Source organism: Pterocles gutturalis, unplaced genomic scaffold, assembly GCF_000699245.1.
Source record: "Pterocles gutturalis isolate BGI_N339 unplaced genomic scaffold, ASM69924v1 scaffold51374, whole genome shotgun sequence".
Classification (NCBI taxonomy): Eukaryota; Metazoa; Chordata; class Aves; order Pterocliformes; family Pteroclidae; genus Pterocles; species Pterocles gutturalis.
In genome coordinates this window covers 1-24,346 of record NW_010130065.1, presented here as the reverse complement: position 1 = coordinate 24,346, position 24,346 = coordinate 1, and the positions used below count along the sequence as shown (strand labels likewise).

The following is a 24,346-nucleotide window of genomic DNA, read 5'->3' as shown; positions in this document are numbered from 1 at the left end:
TTCTCCTTCCCACAGGGTGCAATCCTCACGACGATGCTTGTGTCTCGGAATTTTTCAGGTAAGTTCTCACTGTTCCCACCCCTTCCTTGGTTTTGTTCTGTGAGTGAGTCTGGATATTTTAACCATTTTGGGGTTGAGTAGGAAGGGAGAAGACATGTTTATGGTTCATCACAGTGTAATGGTGGTTGCTTTGTCTTGGCTGGTGACCAGCATGAAATAGGAAGTGATACGTCTGGGGAGGAGCACATGGTGCTGTAATCTGGTACAAAATAGAAATAAAGTCAGCTGCCACAATCCTTTCATGATATTTTGTTATTGGATTATTTTGGGGAAATTTTAGCCAGCATTTGTTATCTTTCCTGTCTGAAGCCAGCAGTCAAGAACTCTTATTAGGTAGCAGGGGTTTCTTTAGACTTAAGGCAGGGACACAGGGCAAGTAACAATATTGGTGAGAATAGGGACAGGACCTATTTGGATATTGTATTACTCTGACTCATCAAAAATGGGTCTGAAGCATCTAGCTATTAAAGTTTTCCTTCTTGGAGTCTCAGAAATGGTTTTCATCCTTTTAAGCTTAATAACTTGTAGTCTGGCTCCCACCCAACTGCATTACGTAGTGCACTTACTGAAAATGCAAATCTCAACATGCAAATCAGTGCTTTTTGGAAGATTATTGTCTTGGCTCAGCACATCTAGGTGATGCAGTCTTATCTGTGTTCATTTCCATTTGGGTGGCAAACCTCTATTTGCAAGTGCTTTTGGTTTATGGAATTTTTTGCTTTCTTTGTCCTCTGACATTTTTTTTTTCTCTTCTCAAAAGGGCAATCATTGAATGCATGAGCCAGATTTTTATTGCACCTGACTACAGTTACTTTTGAGTGAAAGTCTGCTGTATGGATTATAAGTGATGATGAATGAAATGGAAGTGTATTAATTTCATCTGGCTATTTAATAATGCTGGATACCAATCTGGGTGATGTTACAATAAACTTCTAATTGTAATGAAAACCTCTGTGAAATGATCATCCCAGCATTCAAAGTGCACATTCATGCATACATTCTTTTGTGAAATCAAGGCGGCATATTTAAACTCCCATATGGTGGTTTTAAAAAAATTAAAGGATGTGAAATCAAACTACAATTAAGGGACAGCCCTCAGCAACTTCTGAACATTTTTTCCTTGGTTCTTGCTTTCTGGTGAACCTGTGCCAACATGTCAGAAATACTTGTGGCTACGGCAGTTTCTCTTTAGTGCATTTCTGGTAATTTGGCCTTAAAGGGACAGAATAATTTTGTCCATTCACCTGTCCTGGGATTGTGCTAGTATGGGACTTAAAAATTATACATTATTTTCTGAGAATGATTCTGAAATAACTGCCTGAGGAGCTGTGGCACAAGGACAGGGCTTCTGCAGGACTGTACAAAGCTTAACATTTTATTGGGCTTTCTGCTGGTGTGAATGGTTTTTTACCTATTCACACAGGTAGTTTTTATTTCACTTAATTGATAATTCTGAAATAGGGTTGTTTTGTTGTGTTTTTTTTTTTTTTTGAACAGCAGTTTGAGATTCATTTTAGTCTGCAAATGTTGTCACTTCTAATGAAGCTTCATAAGTGCTCGGGTAAGAAAATGTCCTGTGGCCCAGATTTTGAGTATATGAAATTCCTGAGAGAAGGGTTCTCCTTAATGGTGTGTGACCTATACATCCACTTATTCCCTGAGCTAGTATCTAGGAGGAAAGGGCTTGCTCTGCTCATTCTTCTCTGTCTCAAGGGCTGAAGCTGCTGGATCCACTTCGGTTAACAGCTGAAGAAAAGGAAATCCTAGGTGGCCCATAGTTGGGTGCAGAGTTCTCGGTATCACTGAGTTCTGCTTTGAATATAAGCTGTGATCACAGATAACGAGAAAAAAATAAACTGTCCAGAAATAAATTTTGTGAATTCAGATGCAAAGCATTTATAGCCTATTATAGTATAGTGTATATATGAGCTATTCCTAATATTTTGATGTGTTTTGAAAGTGGGGAGATCAGCTACTCTTGTTTTCTTTGGAGGACTGCATGTAATATGAGCTTGACTTTTAAAAAGTTATTTTTTAATTTACTTAGTTTTTTTAATTGCTGCAGTTGAAAAACATAAATCTGCTGGAATTGAAGACTAAGTGCATGCCAACTGAAAGTAAAAAGTTACAAAGTCCATGTGGGAGCTTTGGGTAGAGCTCAGACTTTTCCTTCAGTGACAGGTCATCTAACTATGCTTGAAAAATTCTGAAATAGTACTTGTCCCTAAACACCTTAAGGGTTTTTATTTTCTTTAATTGGGTGACACTGTTTTGTGGGCCTCTAAAAGCCCCATTCCCAGCAGACAGGGAACTAGATGTATGAAGAGAGAAGCTTTTTGCTGTCTGGGGATGAGATCTTCTAAAAGCTTCTTCACAGATGTTTTGAACCAAGAGGAAAACAAAGGCTCATGTGACCCTGGTATCAATTAATTAGGCACGATAGTACTATTTGCAGGAAAGATGAGAAGACTTCTTGAATCCTGTTGTCATTACTGACTCTTCTGTCACACATTTCATAATGTGGAGTTGCTTCATTTGACAGTGTGGTTTTAGCTTGTGACAAATTGCATGCTTAAAGAGTCTGTAGCAGTACTCTTTTTTTCCCCATGAAAAAAAAAAAACTTACTTTTTACGAAGAAAAAAAAAATCTTCTTTTGTGAGTAATCTGTTGCTTGCTAGGTGCCTTTTGCCCTAGGTCAGTTCCTAAAGATAAAGGAGCGTGATCTGGCTCCTTTCCCCAGTTATGGTGTTTGATTATTGACTGTTTGTGCTTCTTTTTAAAAGATTGTATCTCAGGTAATCTGTAGGCTATTTGTTAAAAGCGGATACAGTTGTACTCTTTTCAGTATAAGTCCAGGAAATTTAGACCTGGTTATAATAAGGGATTGGTGGCTTCTGTCCACACTCTGGTGGGTATTCACTCAGCTGCGAGAGAGAACATTGCAATCTAAACTTCGCTGTGGCATCTTTGGAGTCACACCAGGGTATACACAGGATGATCTGGGTGCTCACTTGTGGCTTTTGATGGTCAGATGATCCAAGCAAACACTGATCTGGCCTGTGTCCACTTACAAAGTACAGTCAGGTAGATCTGTTGATTAGATCATATGCAAGAAACTCCTGAATCACTTTCTGAGAAGTAAATGTAAATTTATTACTAGGAGAAAGTTGTCAAGGTTTTCAGAGATTCCTAACAGCTGAGGTGTTTAAGGGTGCCTGGACTCATTGCAGTAGATAGAACTCTGTAAGTAAGCCTGCTATAAGCAGAGTGAAAGGATAGGCAAAATTGATCTTCATCTTAGAAACAGCCATCTTCACAAAGTGCTGAGAAGTGGCTTTTCTCCATAAGTTGATTTTTATGTAAGACTTACAAGTGGACTACATGAAATTCTTAGTAGGGTTTTCCTAACTGGATTGCAACTGTAATTTGGGGAGGAGTTGTTCAACAATGAAATTCACTTATCTCGAGTGGTTCAGCACAAGTCCTGTGTGCTATCTCATGTTCAAAATAGATCCTAAGGCAGACATTGCAGGTAATTAAGCCTTATGCCTGAAACCTCTGTCTTTAACTGATGCTGAGCTTTTTTCTTGGGAGTTGTCATTGCTTGCTCAAGTCAGTTTTGTGAGGGAGCTATTATGGCAGCTTGTGACACTAACTGGAATTCATTACGTGTCTCTACAGATCCTTATTAACTCTCCAGTGTGAAGTTTGGGGTTTTAAACTAGTTAGGTGGAGTTGAGAGAGACTGGAGACAGATCCAGGGAGCAGAGTGCTTTCTGACTAAGTAAAGAAGGGCTGAATATGCTTGTGCATTTTTGGTGTAACCTATACAGAGATGTTTTTGAGCTGACTAAAAAAGCAAGAAGAAGGCAATAATACAAATAATGAAGTGGTACTGAAATATTTCACCCTTATACCTGCCTTCTGGAAGTGCTTGTGAAACTGATTTTTTGCTATTTGGTGTGCGTATACCATATGTACGTTTATACTCAGATTGGAATTTGGGTTCTTTCCTTTAACCAAAGTAAAAGTTGACCCCACGGTCATCTTGTTCTCCTTCTTGCACATGGAATCAAGCTGGTCTCCTTCATCGTGCCTTGAAAGTGGCAAGAACTTATCTGTTAGATTCACTCTTGCAATGCTTTAGTATTGTACAGTCAGCAAAGAAACTGTTGCAGGGCAGATGAGCTGCTTGGAAAAATTTGTGTGGCCACCTTCATGTATGCACAGTGGAGCATTGTGTTGTGACACATCACATTCAGAAAACCGCTGCATCAGGTTCTTCCAGTGTTCTTGGATGGTTTCTAATGAAGACAAAATCCTGACCTAGCTTTATACTTGCATTAGGGAGTAGAATTAGGAAGACCAATTCAGTGGTTGTTATAACCTTGTATGGGGTGCCACCTCTTTACTGTGAGGAGACGCTGCAGTCATTTGCACCAGCTCAGCTAATATTGTCTAGTTGATCCGTACCTATAGGATTATGTGGTAGGGAAGGCAGGCTGGAAAATACTTTTGACATAAATCTTGAACAGTAGGCAAGCTATGTTTTGTATCTGTTGAGGCTGTAGATGGGGTCTTACTGTTGAGAGTCGTTGTCAACATACTGCTTTCTAGAGGGCAGCACTTTTGTCAGTCCCAAGTGTGCCTTCTGACAGACACTTGTTGTGGGCTCCCTGTCTGTGCTTATCATGCTCTTGCTTTCATTGTTAGTGTCAGTTGTTCAAGTTGAGCATAGCAGAGCATCTTTATCTTTCCATGGGGAAATTCAGCCTAGTTCCTGTTTCTTTTCTTTTTCCTTTTTTTTTTTTTTTAAACAGTTATCAGACATTGCCTTTTATACTTTTCCAGTATCTTCCTTTCAGCTATCCTGATGTTTTCCCGGAGTAACTGTGAATAGCAGTGATTAGGAAGCCCTCTTTATAAAGCTGTCTGTTACGTGCATGGCTGCACTTGAGGGTAAAGCCTTTATCCTGTTGCAAAGATCTGGCAGATTTCTTTAGCTTTTTTGCCCTGTGACTGCTAGCACTTCTCAATGGGGTCGCAGTGTGTGAGCAGAGGATCAAAACAGAGGAGCTGTGAAGTCTCATTTTAGACTTGGTCTTCCTGAGATGCTGAAAGTGGGAGCATTTTTGTCTAAATAGTGGAACAATAGATAGGATGGGTGACCCTCTGCTATCAGGATGGATTTGGTGAGTTACTTGGCCTGTTTTCCAGGTCTCTTGCTGTTAGAGAGGAGTTAGCAGGGTGGGTGTCCTTCTGAAGTCTCATGCAGTTTTGAGGGAAGTAGGGAGAGAGTGGGGGAAAGAGAGGGAGAATAGTCTTGAAACCAAAAGCTGACCTACTTCTGCTTCTCTCCACAGCTGCCATAACAAGAAGTCAGACGGAGTGAAGGTAAGTTCTTGCTTTCCCATTTCACTGTCTCTCCCACCATCTGAACAGAAGGCAGACACTTTCTCTGGTGCCCATCCCCTTGCAGGGTAAAACCACAGCCCTGTCTTGTGGTTGGGATTATGTTTGGTCTATTGCTATGGAGCCCTGGGTGGGATCTCAATGTGTCTTACATGCACTTTATACATCACACTAGCTCAGTGCACTGTTGTACCAGCAAGATTTCTTTTTCCCCTTTCTCTGAAGTATGGAGAACTAACTGGTCAATGCTGTGGATTAGAAAGACCAAGGACTTGCTCAAGTGTGACACATGCATTGGACTAGTGTGTTCTGTTCAATGCAGAATGCTTCTGGGTGTCGAAACTGCACAGAGCAGTTGTCACTGACTGATGATACCCAGCAGACCCTATGGAAATCTCTTTGTCTCTCCCCTTGGACAGATGCTGAAGGTTGATCTGGGAAGAGGGGTGGGGAAGGAGGAGCCTCCAGATGTTAATATTTCAGCAGAATGGAAACTGAGTCTTGTGTCAGAGTTTGGTCCACATCCCTGAGGGCCAGGCACTCTGCTGTTTCCTTCTGAGGGAAATTATTTTTTTTCCCCACTTTAATTTCACTCTTTGTGTGCATGGTCATCCTTTAGTTCTGGAGGTCAGCATTCTGGAGGCCATTCTTAAAGCTGTATGTTGTTGCAGGCAGTAGCCCTTTACCATCTGGTACTGGAGTAGAGACAGTTATGGGCTAGAGCACTGTCTTCCCCTAAGTGTTCCAAAGGATAACAGTTCTCCACATGGGAAAGTAGGGTTTGGTTTATTTGCTTGCATTTCTATTTGAAGTCCAAACCTTTATCTACAGCTGTTAGGTGGAATAGTCCATCTCCTGGTTTTGCACTGTGGGCAGTCTTCATTCTCCCCATGCTGGGGAGTTGACATGCACACTGGAGCACCAGCGTGCTTGTTCTCTCCTGCTTTCTTAGCCCTTGTCTGTTTTAATGAGGCTCTGTTTCCAGAGGACTCACAAGACAAGCAGGCTGCTGGACAAACAGGTATTTTCAGAGGAGTTGTGTTTATTGGGGGGACTGTTCTAGTAAAACATGTATTTTTGCAGTTCCGCTGTGTTCTGCCCTAAGGGCGTTTGGGTTTTTTTGACCAAAATGCTCCATGGAACTCCTGTTCTTGCCCTAGGATCCTTATCTTTGAAATGTGCCTGGAAGAGTGAGCTTTTGTGCCTTTGCACATGCCTGCCTCTCGTACAGACATGCATTGAACACATGCATGCTAATATAGCAAATGTTTGAGTTGTCGCATCTGTTCATATGGAAAACTTTACACTAACATCCCAGTGGAATAAGAATGGTTGATCCCAAATGTTGTGAACTGAGAATGAGCAGATACTTGCTTCAAAATCCCTGCATGGCAGGGGAGAAGCAACTGGAAAAGCAGCAGATAACACGTCTACATAATTTTTTGTCACCTACCTAGGAAAAACTGGCTTACTTCTCAGGATTCTTGATTTCCAACAGGCTCTTAAGGAGAGAACACAGTCTCTTTCTCTGTGAAAAGCATAAAGCTGGATTTCCTTTTCTAGCTGATGTGAAGTGTTCTTCAGCTCTTCACAGCATATGTTGTTCCTGATATATGTAATTGAATAGTTGTGATAAAGTGGAATGTAGACTAGAGGGCGTAACGTTCTTTGTGGTGAATGGGGTTGCCCTCTGGGAACCTCTTCTCTACTTCTGCGTGACACTGGACACCTGCAATCAAGAGTCTGCATACAACTTCCTTGCTCCTTTGTGTCAGGGCAGCCTTGCTCTGCAGGATGAACCTGAGTGGTGTCCACGAGGGGCATTGCATGCTTTCAGCCTGGGCTGAGGGCCCTCAGACTTGTTTAAGCTTCCCATTTTCCCCAAAGAGCATCTATCTTCAGGTGTGGCTTTTAAGTCCTCATTTCTATAAGCTTTAAAACTCAGAAAGAAATTGTAACCCTCCTGCTCAATAATGCAGACTTTAAAAAGTACAGGTTGCTTCCCCCAGTGCTAAGTTTGGACAAGACGGAGAGCAGGTCTTTGTGTGTTTGTAGTACATCCTTAACACTCCTGTTGTAGGATTTCTGTGGCTACATGCTTATCTCCTTCCTTGCCCCTGCTGTCTACATGTACGGTGCTCCTTCCCATTAGTCATCCCATGGAAGCGTGGCCTTTTACCACTTCCATTTGCTTATTGGAGCAGTACCAGCACACTTGGCTAATGTGCAGCAGTCTCTCTGCTGGTCACTGTCTGGTTAGTGGCCTCACCGCTGTGACCAGCCTGCTTTTCATGTGTTGCTTCTTATGCAGGAAATTAATAATTTTAACCCCACTGATTTTCTCATCCTAGATAGTTCTGACAACTTGTGCCAGTGACCGATTGAGTTGAGAGCATCTGGTCTTGCATTACTAAACTATGATTTTCTTACCATTGCAGTAGTGCAGAGCACAGATACCTTGACTCGAACACCAAACATTTTCAGCTTTGTGGTATCCTTTTTACTCCCACTTCCTATATAAATAATAACAAGCATCACATGCTGTATTTTTAACTGTAGTCTGCTGCTGACCACATGCCATGTGGTGAGGCTGTTCCTCATGTTCCCTCCAGATATGGAAACTCCTGGTTTGTTTGGTGGTTGAGGTTTGCTTGGTTCGTTTTTTTGTTTCTTAAAACCTTCTTAGAAATTGATTCCTTATGAACATTTGAGAGAAAATATGTTTCTGTTTCTTCACTGGCTTTATCTGGTCCAGGGTGACTGTGTTCCATGGGAGTGTTGCCACAGGTACTTGCACAGTAGATAAGAATGGAAAGAGTATTTCTTCCACAAACTGATGATTACACCAGTGTAAAAATTAATGGCTTTAAGCCCACTGAGAAAAAAACGTCACCAGTTTGTCTTTAATTTACTTTCTGTTCAAGGTAGCTTTCCCATCTTTTTGGCTGGCATGCAGAGCTATTCTCTGCTAGAGTCCTGCATTATTTGACAAGTACACTAGGAATTTCTATCAGGTACTACTACGCAAGTTTCAGCGTGGTCTGTATGTCTTTCCCAAGAACTCAATGAAAATGTGTGTTGGTGAATGTCTGATGCAAGGTGTGGCATGTTGTTGCTAATTTAGCATGAATGAGAGAGGAATGATGTCATATGTGGTGATATGAGCATCTAGTGTGAATCATTTTGAGCTGATACGTAAAGAAAATAAACAATTTTTGTTTCTATATGAATTGGCTTTAATAGTTTGAAGCAAGCCTAACACACTGAAGCAATGGGGCTGCATGCATTTTACTTGCATCAGACCATTTTGGAAGTGGGGGGGGGGGAGACAGCTTAAATCAGGAGGGGAGGGCTGGAAGGAAACTTTTTATATTCCAATACAGGTGTGTCCACACTGGGGTTATTTTGATAGATTTCCATGCCTATGACCCTCTCCTCTAGAAAATTCCTTTCCAAAAATCTATTTGAAGCATGGTTTTCATTTTGCACTGCTGCTTCTATTTCAAGTACTAATTCTGCTAATTGGTACATATTTCATCAGCTTGGCACTTGAGAACTTTTCCATTATCTTAAATAATGAATGATTTAAACTGCCTTGAATCTTAAATTGTCCCTGATCACAAAACCTTTGGTAGTGCTGCACTCACTTCAGACAGAATTTGGATCCAAGCTGATGGAGTAGCAACAAAGGAAGGCCCAGGTTTTGTCCCCAAGAACATGCTTTTCTGCTTTCAACTTTGGAAAGTGAGGCTAGAAGATACCGGGTGACGAATTGCAGAGCCATGCAACACACCACGTATCTTGTGGCTACCACTGTAGGTCCCAGGTATTTTTTTAAGATTCTACATTTATGAGCAACATTGTGCAGCTGCCATTTTAAAATTTACTTTAGATAGCTTCATGTCAAATCTACTTGCTTTCTTGTTCCCCTTCTGCCTGTAATCTGGACTTGCCATCAACGGCAAGGTGAGGGAGGGGTTAAGGAATAGGCTGGGCTAGACACTTGGGTGAAGATTAAGGACTCTTCATGCTGAATGTCCTTTCTCTGACCTTGTCAAGGTCTGGGCTCCTTGTAGTTAGTGCTACAGTCCTACTGTTGGGTTGGGTTTGGTTCTTGGTTTGTTTGGGTTTTTTTGTCTCTGGGCAGCACTTCAAACAGTTGTGTTCCCTTTTCTCCCAAAGGGGGAATTTCCCTTCCTACTCATGTGAGAGGATGGATGTGTTTCCAGTTCTAGCAGGCCCTGTCAGATCCATCTTTAGAATCAGAATTTGTTAATGCACGAAGTGCTATTTTTAGTTAAGTATGTAATTTTAAGTATGTAAAAACTAGTTCTTCTCTAAGCTCTTTGTCAGTTGCTTTTTCTTTTCTTTCTTTTTTTTTCCTGAGCACTTATGTTTGTGATTAGGGGATATAAAATCATAACGTTTTTCAGGCCCACTGTAACATTCTATGTAAATAGTAACTTGTGGAGAATGCTATGGGATGCAGGAGATGGTAACAGCATTCACTTGCAATGCTCTGCAAAATTTTATTTTCTACCTTGTGTCTCTGCTGCATGTACACTGTTTTCTTTCCCAGTAAAAGCTGAATAGCATAGCTGAAAGGAGAACTCAGATGAGAGAGTAAAAAATCCAGACTTTTGGTATGACAAGGTTAACATAGTAAAACCTGCCCTTTATCTTGCATAACTGCAAAGAGGCACCAAATACCCTTTTTTATGCTGTTTGTAAGGAATATTTTAAGTGTACATTTTATGTCTGGTGGGTACCAGCTTTCCCTGCCTTTTGCCCAGTAAAGAGTATGTGGGGAAGACAGGATGCTCTGTAAGCTGGCATGGCTGCTGACAAAGCAGTTAGTGAAAGCATGCCTTAGACGGAGAAGGCACAGTAACCAACAGGGAATCCTTAGAAAATCTGCAGAGGTCTGGACATCTGCAAGGGTCAAGTAACATCCATGCAGTGACCAACAGGACTTAATGCTCCTGTTTCTCTATCTGGACTTCTTACGATGATCTTAAAGCCGTACTGTTTAAAGATTGTTACGGTAAGTAAAGCTAGGTGAGGAGAACCCAAATTCACCTGAACAGCACAGTTTTATACTGAACTGTTTTATGCAAGATGCTTGGGGAGCACTTCAGATCTGTTTAAGTGCTGACATCCAGTAACACATTCTACCCACCTTTGATGCATTCACTTTTTTCACTGCATTGTTGTAATGCTTAGAAACTCCAGCTGAGATCAAGGATCCAGTGTCCTTAGCGCTGTAACAATGCCTTAGCAGAAAATCCCTGCCTCTTGGCATACAATTTAAATAGGCAAGCAGACAAAGGGCAAGAAAGAAAATGGATTGACAAAGATGAAATTATTTGCTCAGCATCACACAAAAGGACTAAAGCAGAAGTAGAAATAGGACATTAAATCTGCTAGTTCAGACTGCCTATCAGTGCTTTGCTTTGAGTTCAATGAGTTTTTTTCCTACCTTCAGTTCTGAAATGACAATACTCTCTGTAGGAGTATGAGTTGCAGCAAGCCTGACATTTTAACATACTGTCAGTATCAAACTGTATGTAGAAGACAGAAAAGCAATAAGCTGTTGTAAAAAGATATCCATGTTAAGTGCCCAGAGCTGTGAATGTGACCTTGCCTGGAATCCCTCTGCTCCCTATAGCATCTTCTAGTTTGTGTTGTATTTTCTATAGGTGCTCACAGTGATTCACACTTGCCAGTTCTCGTATTGCTACTATGCTGAAGGGACAGTTATTCTTCAGGCTGTCTTCTGTTATCTGTTACTCACTTCTGTTTATTGTTACCCAAAGGCAACAGTCTTCCTTAAGTTTTCTTTTTGAGAATCTGCTCCTCTTTTGAGAGGAAAATTATGTCTGTACTACTTTGGAAGAATATTTGTCACTCAGATGTAGGGACATCCTTGAAGTGATCAGTGAGGTACTTTACCATAGGCTCTGTCTTTAACAATTTTTTGCTTTCCCGGGGATGTCTCTGCACTACCTAGAAATACTTAGAGATGTAGCTTAGAGAGCTCTCTAACTAAACTTGTGTTATGTTATTTACTTTAAGTTGGAGTCACATTACAAGAAGAACAAAAAGTTTTCCTCACTCAGCTAGTCTCCTTGGAAAGGTGATATAGATGGCTCTGATGCAGCTGCTACAGAAGGGATTGGAAGACTAATCTGGTTTTAGTAATTTCCTTCTGTATGTTTTGACTTAAGTTTTGATGGATTAGCACTTGTTGCTAGTGCCTCACGTTGGCATTATTCAACCTGTCTTGAGTTGTCCTAGTACTTTCATGCTCTGGTCTTAACACAGACCTCAGTTCCAACCCTTTTCATAGTGCCAAAACAGCTTTTCTCCCCCTGTTATAGTTCTGGGATTTCTACATCATGCCATGTTAATAGACCAACGCTATTTTCAATGTAGATTGTACTCTGAATTCTGATCCGCAGAGGGTTCTGTTTCCTCCTGTGTCAGCGTTACCTGTGCCTCTAATATAAGAGGGTGGTTGTTTTCTGTATGGCTTGGTTGACTCTCATATTGAACCTTTTGCTTGTCTCTTAACATTTTCTGCCCCTTTTCTTGTTTCTGTAACTCATTGGAAATCTATATGAACTTCAAATGAGACTGTCTTCCTTATAAGTTTCCCTGCAGTATCCATATAGCCTCTGTTTGTCTGCTGCAACTTATAGGATACATTAAAAATAAAAACTGAAGTTTTGGAGCAGTTTCTCAGCTGGTATGAATTTCCATTTCTCCCAGTTAAAAATTACCTATTGTGGCTGGGTACAAGGATTCCTCTGGGTTGTTGGTGATCTAAGCATTGTATTCATGCACCAGTAGTACATGTTATTTTAGCTCTACTTAAGGAAAAGCCTGTGGAGAAGCTAAATTGTCTGTCCTAAAAGAAGATGAGAGGAATCACAAGTTTTTAAACCAGGTAATGGCAAGCCCTGTGTTGTGCCTCCATGAAGTGGAAGATTGGTGAGTCAAATGCTGAACAGATCAGTATTAAGAGTCTGTCTGTACTGCAATTAAATATCAGATGAGACAGAGACTTTGCTAGTTTGAGTCCGTTTGTGCAGTGGCTGCATGATTCTGGGCTGTATGGTGTGAATAGGAATGTGGCTCTGAGTGTGATGTGAACACAGGCACTTCTGCTTTCAAAGACATGCCAGTCTGTATGTGTGCTTGAGCTCTGATGTGAGGATAGCAGGGATGAAAGCAACATTCAAGGTGAAAGCTGTGAAGGCTCAGTAAGTGTATGAAATGGGGAGGTACAACTCCATGGCCTGTACTGAGGTGAAGGGCTGCTCCAGAGGTGGGCTGTGGTAGTGTGCAGGAGTCCAGAGCTATGCAGATGAGCCCATGCTGTCATAGTTTATGGCTGGGACGTGCTGTCCTGCAGTACTCTATGAGCGAGTTTCTGTAGTACCTCCCCATGAGAGTAAGCAGCAGAGAAATAGCCTAGATAGTAGTAAAGTAGAAGGGCAGGTGGAAAATGTATGCGGAGACAGCAGGGGAAAGGGGTAGCATTGTAATGCTGGAAGATCTGCCAAGCTCAGCTTGGCCATGGCAACACCAAGAGTATAGTGAAAGAGCAGAGAAATGCATGCTGAGCCTTGTTTACTAGAGAGTGCAGTTTGGTGTGAAGGTGTCTTTGAGGATGACTGAAGATGCCTTTTTTGAACAGCAGAGTAGATGAAGTGGTAGTAAACACTACCCAAGAAAGATGGTTGGGTAGTGTTTGAGCATTGCTCACTGTTTTTTCTTCTCCCAGTATCTGAGAGTTCAAGGTGTGCTGGCTGTTGAGTGCCTCTTTGCCTTCCTTGCCTTTCCTCTATGTCTGAGCATGGGTGCACATTGCCTCTTGAATCAGCCTTAATTCCCATGTTTCTCCTCCCCATGCTATGCACAGAAGATTCCTCTTCTTTCTTTAGCCCTTGGGGATGCCCCTCCTGTTGCACCCTCCACCCTACCCCCTGATTCTACGTCCAAACACACCTCTGCTTCCTCAACATGAACACATGGGGCTTTTCTACCTGCCTCTTCAGTGTGGCTGGGGAAGCTGTGCAGTTTTCTGAGGTGGGAGAGCTTATGGAGGCACCTTGCATCCCACATCTTGTGCATATATATGCCTCCCTCTTCTTCTCTCCTTATATCAGTGTGAGGGGCACCTATGTTCTGACCTTGATGTCTGAGTAGATGGGGGTCTTCAACTCTGCCCTTTCCCTTGGTATGTGGTCATGTTCTTTAATGGTGACTTCTCTCTGCACTTTCTTTGTGTGTCTGTGCATTTCTGCTGCTGCTTATACCTGCCTCTAGGGGAGCATTATGGGCAGGGGGGCCCTTGCTGGCACACTAATGTGTGAATAGTTTCTGTGCTTTTCTTCTCATCTTTTCCCTCTCTCAATGGTGTGTCCAGAAAAGGAAGTCGAGCTCCAGTGTGCATTTGATGGTGAGCACCTCCCGTAAGCTGCCTGCAATTCGTGCGTCCGCCATTCTCATGCCATGCACGCTCAGCTTGTGCTCCTCACCCTACATAGCATGTCTGTGCAGGGGGGCGGTGGCGGGGGGGATCATTGTGCACTGAAAGGTCCATGTCCTCACTAAAAGGTCCCTGTGATCATCTGGCCCCCAGCCAGTTGTACAGTTCCCATTTTGTGAAGAAAATCAGCTGCTGGCAATGCAGTTTGACCTTGCCTGCTCTGAGTGTGAAATGAAGCAAGTGGTTCTCCTGGGCTCAGCAGAGCAGGTGCGTGCCTTGCCTGGACATGGGGCTTTGTCATTCTGTTGCAGAGGTGCCAAAAAGAGGAGCAGGTGCTTTGCCTGGTGTTGGTGCCGTCATCCTTGGTGGGAGCCCTGCAGTGTAGAACAAATTGGGAGTCGCTCCAAATGTGGCAGAGACTGATGGGGCTCCACTGTTCAGATGAAATGTGTGGGCACAGCACCACCGGGTGGCTCAGAGCTGCCAGTCACTTCTTTTTTTTAGCATACTTACTGTAAAGGTTTGTCAGAGCCTTTATAATCCAAAACTTCCTTTTGTCCTGATCTCATTTATGTATCCCAGCATGACCGATACCCAGTAACTGCCTCCCCTCTCCTGTTCATTTCCTTTTTTCATCCATCCAGATGTTTGACATCCATGGAGTTTGTCAGAAAAATAGTCAAATCCACTCTCAAGGGAGCAAAGAGAAAATTGGCCAGTACCATATTGTAAGGAGACGTACGTAGACCATTAGATGATGCCTTTGTCTTTGATGCTGAGATAGGAACAGTAACTAAAGTACAAAAATTAGTTATTGCATTATCTCCTTTACACAGAAAAAGAATAGAAAATATTTCCTCGCTATTCAGGAATGTTTTAGTAGTGAGAAAGCAAAATAATTTGTTTCTACAGTATTATCTGGAAGATATTTCTCCTCTTCCTCCTTCAATGACAGCTTAAAATTATGTAAACACAAAAAAGTAATCCCAAAATACTGCTTGGAAAATCTGATGTGAGGGATTGACTTTTCACCAGCCCTGCCTTTATGAAACTCCAGGGCAGGAGTTCATTGTGCCTTTCTTGCCCATCTTTTCTGCCCACTGCCAGCAATACTTAAATTCCCTCTGCATGTTGTTTTAAAGCAGCTGGGATATATAAACTGTGTGTCAGCCTTGGAAAACATGGAAGCAGTGAAGGTGGCTAAATAACCAGAGATGGCCCATGTGTTGGTACTTATTTTATTTTAGTTGGCTAGAAGTGTGTGTCCCTAGCGATATGATCACTGGTCTGTTTTCTTTCTCTTGCACCCTGCGTGTTTGTGCCTGTCTGTCTGTCTCTTGTCTAGCTCAGGAAGCGCTGCCAACTGCTGTGCGAAAACTAATCACGTTACATAGATCTTAAGAAGGGCCTGGCACCTTTTTAGGTGAATTGGCCTCTTGTAACTTGAGCTGTACCGCTGTGAATTACCAAGGATCGTAGCCTGCCCGGTGACTGTGATGTTGGCTGGCAGCAGGAGGGGAAGAAGGGTAAGAGTTGTCTGTAGTACCTGGGGCTCTGGGAAGGGCAGGCCAGTCTTCTCCAGGGAAAGGCCGTTGGTTAGGTGGCCCCGGGACATGAGTGTGTGTGGGAAGCTCAGTATGTCAGATACCTCCATCTGAGAAAGAGCTGTAAAAACTGCTTAGGCTAAGTCGTCTACCTCTTATTTCCTTGGGACCTTCTCCTGGAGTAAAATGCTGTGTGATTTTGAACCAGCAAACATACTCGGTCTTCTTCAGCCCACTGGATGGGGAAGAGTATGATGGATGAGCTGGGTGTTCAGTGCAGGCTGGAGGGTAGGCTGTGTGCTTTGGATGCACATGGGTTTGCACTTTGTATGGCGACCTTCCCACACCTAACAAGCTGCTGTCAACTTTTTTTCAGAAAAGTGGCTTCCTGAATGGTCTCTTTTTCCCCATTTGGCCTTACTTATGAAGTGTTCCAAAAAAATTTGAAGTATTTTTGTATAGCTGCTTTCATGCTAACTTTATGTTCTTTTCCCTGTGGACTAAGAAAAATGGGCTGTGCTCTTCTCACTAGAAGAGGTTTGGAAGACAGATCTTTGCATTAGGATCACAGTTTCTGAAGAAGTACAGGAACCTCAGTGCTGTGTGGAGGGGTGAACCTAGGTGTTCACAGAAGTTTGGTTGTGTTTATGCGACAAAATAGCTTGGAATTCATTTTTTCAGGTTGCTCTGCTCCCCTCTTACATCCACAGTGGCCCGTCATCTCTTCTACCATCAGGCTAGAGATGCAGGAAGCAAAGCTCTTGGAAGACCAAAGTCCTAGGATAATGCAGGAATGTATAGGAAGAGGCAGTAAGCAGTAACTTGTGAAGTGTTTCTCCTTTCTTAGCTTTGCGGATGAGTGTGTTATATGCTCTTTTTTTTTTCCCATGAACTTTAAAAAACTTCATTCCTGCCTCTCTCTTCTACTTCCTCTCCTCTCCACCTGCCCCGTCTTCCTCTTCTGTTTTTCCCCTCTCTCTCTCCAAAAGGGATAGCTAAGCTGAGGAATGCTGCTTTTTAAGAAAAACTAAGTATTACTAGGTGTGTGTGAAGTCTCAAGCTCATAGGATCTGTCTCTGGTTGACATAATTAAACTTTTGGCAGATGTTTTCCAGCTTACCATTTGACTTCTGCATTCTTTATGGTGGTTACTGGGTGATGAGGGCCTAATACTTTGCAGTATGAGCTTACCCTCCCCAAGAACAGTGGGATGGAGAGCAGCTGCAGTGGGGTCACGCTACTGTGGGCTCCCATCCAGTACCCCTGATCTGTAAACCAAGGAGTTTGAATGAGGCTCCAGTGCTGATTTTGATATTGTTGCTGGTGTCTGGCAGCAAGAGAGCTATACACCTGGTGTAGAGGTTACATGACAGTGTAACTGGGGGCCTAATTCACCGACAAGTGACTGGATTTGTGGGCTAGGAAGTATATACCAGTGGACACAGGTTTGTCTTCATACAAACATAGACTTTGCTCCTTCCTCACATAACTGACATACATGACTCAATGGGATGTTTCTTTGCAGCAAGCTGGTGACTGCCTCACTGTTTTGCTATATAAATGCAGGAAATTGAGATTTTATTCTTCTACCACAGCTCCAAGAGAGACTGAAGAGGGAGAAGATGAAAAACTGCTGCGCACTATCCAGAGGACTTACTATTTGGGGAACTAAATGGCCTTTTCCTTGCATCCCACCTCTATCCCTTTCCATATTTTGGTCCTGAAGTCTCTTTGTTTGGGTCAAAGCAGGGACACAACACACCATACCTCACCTTTTCTCTGGCTTTTCCAGGGCTGATCACAGTGTTTCTTGCATCAGTAGATTCCCTGGAACCCTTAGCATTGTCACATATCTAGGACCATTCCTGCACACTTTGGGACTCCTCAGACATGACTCACATTTGTCCCCTGTTTGAGACAGCAACATGACTATTGTGTATCTCTCACTTCTGTAGTCTTTTTCTCTCGGGACTGCTGCCATCTCTCATTCTTCTTCACCAAATACTTTTGTTGGTGCTCATTGCAGGATTCTACCTATCCCTTTGGGCTGCTGCCTTTTCCGCTTCTGTTTTCCTTCCTTATAGCTCTAGCAGTCCATGCACATTTGGGTTTTGGTTCAGCCCTTACAACATCTGTTGGCTCTGAGGGAAGGATAATGTCCGGCAACCCAGGCAGCACTCCTTCCTCCCTTTCCTTGGTGATCAAGCCTGTGGGGAGGGGAGGGTCTGAGGAAATGGTTGGGATTTAAGCAATACTGTCATTTTCTTGCTGCCTCCCCTGCCTGGCAGGGGAACTAAAACCATGTTTTTCTGTCTCAGCCACAGAGCAACAACAAAACCAGTATAGTAAGCACTGCAAAAGAAACACCCCCAGTGCAGACGTCCATGGTATCTTCCCTAACCGCTATTTTTTTTCCTGTTTGGTTTAATTTTGATTCTGTCCTCTCCCGTTCTCTCCTTGCCCCCCATCCCGAGTGCTGCTTGTGCTGCTCTGTTTTAGCTTGTGTTTTGGCTTTGTTCTGTCTGTATCCCTGTGCTGCTGTGGGGCCTGATCACAGCCTCACATGCTTTGGGGTGGGGGTGCTGAGCAGAGCTGTGGTTGGATGTGGGGATCGCAGCTTGCTTGGACTTCCCCTTGTGCCATCCCTGTATAGTTCTGTGTGTCCCATTCAGCTGTTCTTGCTGGCTTTGGGGAAGCTAGTTTGGAAGAAGAGAGTGGCAATCTCCATCCGCTCTCCAACACCCAGGAAATGGAAGATGGTCTCCAGGACACCACAGACGAAAGGGCAGGCAAAGGGTTTTTAGAGGAATCCTTTGATGGCCCATTTGGCCTGCTCAGTTGTGTGGCTGATTCTCTGCAGCTCACTGAATTGCTGTGCCAGCATTTTCTGTTTGGGCTGTGTGCAGCGGGCTTCATAGCGTGCCCTGTGCCTAGTGTGTTTAATGGCACAGCTCAGCGTGGTCTGCCTCAGTACGCTTGGAAGATCAGGCAGCAGTGCAGTGGGTGGCTGAGGCAGATGGGTGAGTGTATATCACTGTACTGTCACTGTCCCTGGTGCCCTCGCTGAGCCACCCTGCAAGAGTGACAGCAGCGGGGGGAGATGCTGCAGGATCCTGAAGTCTTGTCCCAGTAGTGAAGGGATGAGTGCAGGAGCTAGTTAGCACCCATAGGTCTGGTAGCTGCTTCTTGTTGTGTGTCTCTGGAGAGTTGGATTTGGCATTTTTTGGGGAGTGGGAGGGTGGGGTCTGATTTTTTTTTGCTTGTTGTAGGGCAGAGGGTTCTTGGGACACTTCATAATTTTCAGCTTTCCCGTCAATTGCTTTGTTCATTATAGTTTTGATACTGAGGGAGCCTTTCTAGATTATTAATTACTGTTGTTATTATTGAAATTGGATCTCATTTTAGAGACTTTTAGAAAAAAGTGCCTTTTTTCACAGCCCAGTTCCCTTAGCAACTCCTCTCTGAGGCATTGAGGTGGCGTGGCTTATCCTCTTTTTATTATGGAAATTATGAATGTCCCTTTTTTAGGGTAAAATACCCATCAAACTTCCAAAAAAACCTGGGAGACAAAGGCCCCAGCCAGTATTATCCTTTCTTCCCCTTCTCTCTTTTCTGAAGCATTTTCCAGTCAGGGTGCTGATAAAGGGTTGTTACTTCATGAACAGCTGGAGAGTGTGCAGGCTGGCTGCTTAGTTGCTGTCAGGTGTTTATGCCTGCCTGGTTTGCTGGAGGCAAATTGGGAATTAGGGGCAATTACAGGAAGCTGGGGTCTTTGTCTCCTTGCGACTATAGCTTTTAGTGCAGCCTCTCTCTTCAGGAAACGTGTGCAGGAAGTGTGTGTGTGTGCGCACGCAAGCACACATGTGCTGTTTGGAGTTTGTGGTTTGATTTATTTTTTTTTATGTCAGTCACCTTTTTTCCACTTGCTGGGGAGTGAAAAGAAATGAGAGAATGCTTTGGAACTGGAGTTTAATGATTCTTCCATCCTTTCCTAGGAGCCTCAAACAACTGTTGTCCATAATGCTACAGATGGCATAAAGGTAAGGGATGGGAGTGTTGCCAGAGAAACCTCTGCTTCCCTCTTGTCGTTCTCATCTTCGTGTGTCTTACTCTGGTTTCTACTTTTCTGACGTCTGGTCTGTAGCATACTCCTGAATACTGCTGGCAGTAGACTGGGAGGGTTGTGTTGTATGGCGGTGGATCTCTGGAAGAGGCTGAGTAGGGACAACTGTTCAAATATTATAACCTCTTTCCTGCTGCGGTGTGTAATCACCACTCTGCTTCGTACGTGCGGTGTAAGAGAAGATACAGGCACTTATACTTTTTTTTTTTCTTCTGGAAATGGAGACATGTTCCTCTGAGAAAGCCTAGGAGCCCTTTTTTATCTTCTTGTGGCTCTGCTTCTTCCAAACAGAAGCAACTCCCGTTTGATCTCATTTGAGAGAGTTCGGTAACCTCTGTCCTTGTACAAGTTCTGGGTGGATGGCTTGAACAGCTTAAACACGCAATAGCTAAGCAGAGATGCTGTTAAGTTTGGCTTACTATTTGGCCTGCTTCCATCCAACTCTTCCTCGTATCATCCTCTCCCTGCCATCCCTGCCAATGTTTTTGCACTTTTCCCCATCTTCCTTCACAAACAAGTCAAAACTACTTACTCATGCTCCCAACTGCTGTCTGGTAACGCTCTGTTCTGCATGCAGGGTTCCACAGAGAGCTGTAACACCACAACTGAAGATGAGGATCTGAAAGGTAGGTGTGTTGCCTGTAATTTCTAATACAGTTAAGTGCAGGCAGGGGATCCTCGAGATTGGGTCATTGCCTTGAACTAGCTTCCCAGATTTCTGTGTCTGACTCAGGTCATAAATTCGCCATGATGCTGTCATTCCTATCACAGTGGGACCATGCATTGGGGAACCAGCTGACTTGGCCTCTGTGGTATATAAACACTGTTTTCCCTGAGCTAATCTGGTTTTGTCTCAGAGCTGGAATTCTTTTCTTGCAAATATCATAATCTGTTCATCTCCAGTACATTTCTAGGCTTGAAAAATCCCTACCAGTCCCTTGAGGTTTGGAGTCTGGTTGTGTTTTTGTGCTTCCCTGTAGGTTAAAGGGAGTTGAAACCTCTCTGTTACTGCTCAGTCTCCCTTCTCACCCTTTCTGGGAATCCCTTTAGTGATATACACACATTTCCCTCTTTATTTTTTTCTCTTTGGCTCTATTTTTGTTTCTAAGATGGAGATCATTCTCAGCCTGTCGTGTCTGAATGGAAATTATTTTTTCATGTCCTCAAATGAGATATCAGTAGATGGAGAGGCTGAGAAGAGATTTCACACATTTCAGCAACCATATAATAAATATTCTGTGCTTGTAAAACTCTTTAAATGAAGGAGCTCCGAGTCCCATATCCACTTATGTTGTTTGAGCAGCTGTCCTTTTCCTGACCTCCCTAAAGAAAGACAAGCAGACATTTTCCTGAATGAGCAGGTTTGGGATGGGTGAATGCCATTTGCATTCTGAGGCAAATGTGTTAGTAGTTTGCATTTTTCTCATTCTCCCTGTAGTCAATCTGAGTTACGTATCCAGGGAAAAATCGATGCTGACCCTGTGGTGTAGCAGCAATGTCACCTCTGTCAGCTGGGCTAGTTCCTGATGCTGTTCCCAGGGCTTATCACAAGCTGCTGTCTCCTCTTCTCTGGAGTCACAGGGAGCAGAAATGCATGCCAGTGAGAGAAGGAGCTCTGCTGTACAGATTATTTCAGATAAGACCTGACCTCATTACAGGACAGTATTCTAGCTCCCACCTTTTTGCCAAAGAGTAATCCATGTTTAAGAACCTAGCTTTGAGGGAAGGGAACTGGATGGTCTTGGTAGGGTGGTAATTAAATTTATTTATCTATTCTCAAGTGGATATTTGTCCAGAATATATATTTGTCCAGAACCTTGTCGTCTTTGGCAGTTTGTGTTCAGGAGAGGTCCCAGACTTGAGCCAGCGGGTCCTGCAAGTCAGAAATACGAATGCTGTGGGGAGAGGAAGGCTAGGACTGGAACAGAAGGTGGAGGGGAAGGAGGGCAGCTGTCCAGGGCTAAATCTGGGAAGAATTATATAGGACTGCATTGCTGCAGATCAAAACTGATGGTTGGTTTTTGGTTTGTTGTGTGGTTTTTTTTGTTTTGTTTTTTGGGGTTTTTTTGTCAGAGGTTAGAAAAATTTGTTATGATTTTAATAGAAGGGAACCTCTGACTGGTGGTTGGGAGGGAAGGAGCTTGCACAGTAATAGTTTGTGCTATGGCCAGCTCTGGTAATTTTAGTGCTTCAGTTTTAAGTGTAGCAGTGTTCACCAGTGTTCCTTTTCAACTCCTGCCCCTCCACGTTTTAAGCTAAGCAAAAATGCAAGCCAAAACTAAATAGACCAAAAGGTTTGGGGGTGTTTGAGTTCTTGGTGTTCTGCATAGCCATGACTCTGGGAAAAGGGAAGTGCTTGTGCAATTCCTCTGACAATCTCTTATTTTCAACAGACAACAGGTTACACAGATCTGTTCTGTTGTGGTGCAGGAGACATTGCCTTGATCCATCAGTGACAGTTGCCTCAGGGACATGTTTCCACTGTGGTGGGGCTAAAGGCAGCGCTCCCTCTGCCTCTGTGTCATTCTAAATTGCACAGCTGGTCCACGTTGTAGAGCTGTCTACTTGGCTTTGCCCTGGAGGACACTCCTGCATGTTTTGTTCCCAGCATTGTGGTTTCTTTAATGTTCTCCTATTTTCTTTCTCTTTTTTTATTTACTGAACTTGCGTGTTTTGTTTGTGTTTGTGTTTTAATTCCCTGCCATGCTAGCTCCCCCTCTCTCCACCGGGGACGGCAGCTCAGTGCTTGAAGGACGGAGGCACAGTGAGAGCAAAACACAGACTGAGTCCATGCAGTCCCAGCTTTCTCTCTGTTTCTCAGCCAGTAAGTCCAGGGGTGCGGTGCTTCATGGCATCTTTCTCCCACCCCTCCCTCCACCTTTCGCATTTCTCCTTCCCCAAGATTTTTCCTTTCCTCAGTTTCCTTATAGATCGTTGATTTTTCATTGCCAGTACTCCAGAATAAAAAGAAATCATCTCCCTTCCTGCAAAATACCCTCGTTTGCACACTGCAAATTTCCAAACCTTTCCTTCCCTTTTTGAAAAAAAAACCCCAAACCAAAACAGAACCTCATCTTAGCTAATTTCATTCCCTTGCTTTCATCTAGATGAGATGTGGAGTTTTCTGCAGAGACACTGCCATTCAGAGCTTCCTCGGGCAAGTCTCTGCATCTCTTAGTTTTCCTTGTGGTAGATGGGGTCAGTGGTGCAGGTCTGCTTATGGAGGGGATGCGCGAGGCTGAATTCAGTCTCATTTGTCAAAAACTTCTGAGCACCCCAGACATGGATGGTGCCTGAGAAGAACAAAAGGAACAAAAAACAGTTTTTACAGACTGCTTCAAGGATGCTTTGGAAGGGAGGCTGTGGCTGCTGGAAGACCCCTCAACATTTCTGAATCCATTGTCAGGTGCTTTGAGTGAAAATCCTTGGATAACGCTGGCTCTGAGGGGCATTTCTGTTGTGAGCTTTACCTTGCATGTCTCTCTTGCTAGCTCAGTTAGCTGGTATTGGGGTTAGTCTGACAGTTCTGGTACTGTCTGCCTGATCTCTCCTGAACTGGCTGCCTCTGTAGAGGAACCCGTGGCTGAAAAACTCTGAAAATTTATATCAAAAAGTTAGTAGGCTGGAGAAAATCTAGGTGGGATTCCCAGCCTTTCCCCTACACAGACATACTGTACCAGCTGCCTGACTATTTAAAGCTGTAATGGAAGGACCCTTAATGTGAGTTGGGAAAGTCTGGAGTGTTTGATTCTCTTCAGGTCAGTCTGGGAAGGAAGGAACAGGCATGCCTTCTTCTGTTTCCTCCTGTCTTCCTTCCCTGGTTTCCTGCACACAGCACCAGTGTCTCATATGATGCAGCAGTCAGAGCCTCTCTGACTTATTTTTGAAGTAGCTCTACAGACATCAAACTGCTGGTTCAAGAGGTGCAGTGGGAAAGGTGTTTTGCCCAGCCGGAACGGAAGGGAAGTGATCTCTTCTGAAGTCCTTTTAGCTGTGAACTGTCCATTACTGCTTTCTTACTAACTTGCCCTGCTTGGTGTGCTGAGGAGTGCCACATCACTTCTCTGCCAGGTGGGGCAGCATTCTCCCACCCTGCTCCCCTCCGAGTTGAGATTTGCAGTGATTTGGTGCCCTACTTTCTTTCCCTGTCACTCCCATCTTCTACTTGCCCTCGTGCTGCTCTGTCACTACTCTGACCAGTGTTTTAGGTCACCCTCAAACTACCTCTAACAGCATTAGTGTGATTCCAACTGTGCTCTGAGGGGTTCTCTGCACTGGTGCCAGGGTGGTCCCCTTTGAGCACTGTCCGGCCCAGCTGATGCGTGACAGAGGCAGGAGAGCGTGTAGAGGTTGCTGGGATGTGGATGTCTCTGTGTGCTGACCAGGGTTGGGGCTGTGTGTGTTTGTACTTCTTTGTTGGTTTTTATTTTGCTTTCTGGTTTTTGTTTGTTTATTATTTTAATGCTTACATTTGTTTTGCAGCTACACAGTCTTGTGAAGAGAAGCTTCTTGCCTGGGACAGCCCAGGGCAGACACTGGAGTTAGAGCGTGCTCGGTCGGAGCCTTTGCTAACTCCAGTAGTTCCCTTTGTACTTAACCGTACACCGTGTAAGTTAGCAGCTGGGTAGCAGTAGTGGGGTAGTGCAACTAATACTAGTTACTGTAGATGGAACGCCCTCCCCTTCTCTCCACCTCTGTGCCCCTCACCC

At 43.7% G+C, this 24,346-nt stretch overlaps 1 protein-coding gene across 1 annotated transcript in view; it reads left to right on the top strand.

The window, feature by feature from the left end:
- LOC104466600 (calcium/calmodulin-dependent protein kinase type II subunit gamma-like) overlaps window positions 1-24,245 on the top strand; it is a gene marked incomplete at its 3' end in the record, with an annotated part of 41,910 nt that extends 17,665 nt beyond the window's left edge. Inside the window, exons 10-17 of the mRNA XM_010080083.1 lie at window positions 16-71; window positions 5,425-5,455; window positions 13,908-13,940; window positions 17,833-17,901; window positions 19,510-19,554; window positions 20,215-20,263; window positions 22,348-22,461; window positions 24,120-24,245. Of these exons, the coding sequence (XP_010078385.1) occupies window positions 16-71; window positions 5,425-5,455; window positions 13,908-13,940; window positions 17,833-17,901; window positions 19,510-19,554; window positions 20,215-20,263; window positions 22,348-22,461; window positions 24,120-24,245 (523 nt within the window). The remainder of the gene's footprint in view (window positions 1-15; window positions 72-5,424; window positions 5,456-13,907; window positions 13,941-17,832; window positions 17,902-19,509; window positions 19,555-20,214; window positions 20,264-22,347; window positions 22,462-24,119) is intronic.
- Window positions 24,246-24,346: the final 101 nt, after the last annotated feature.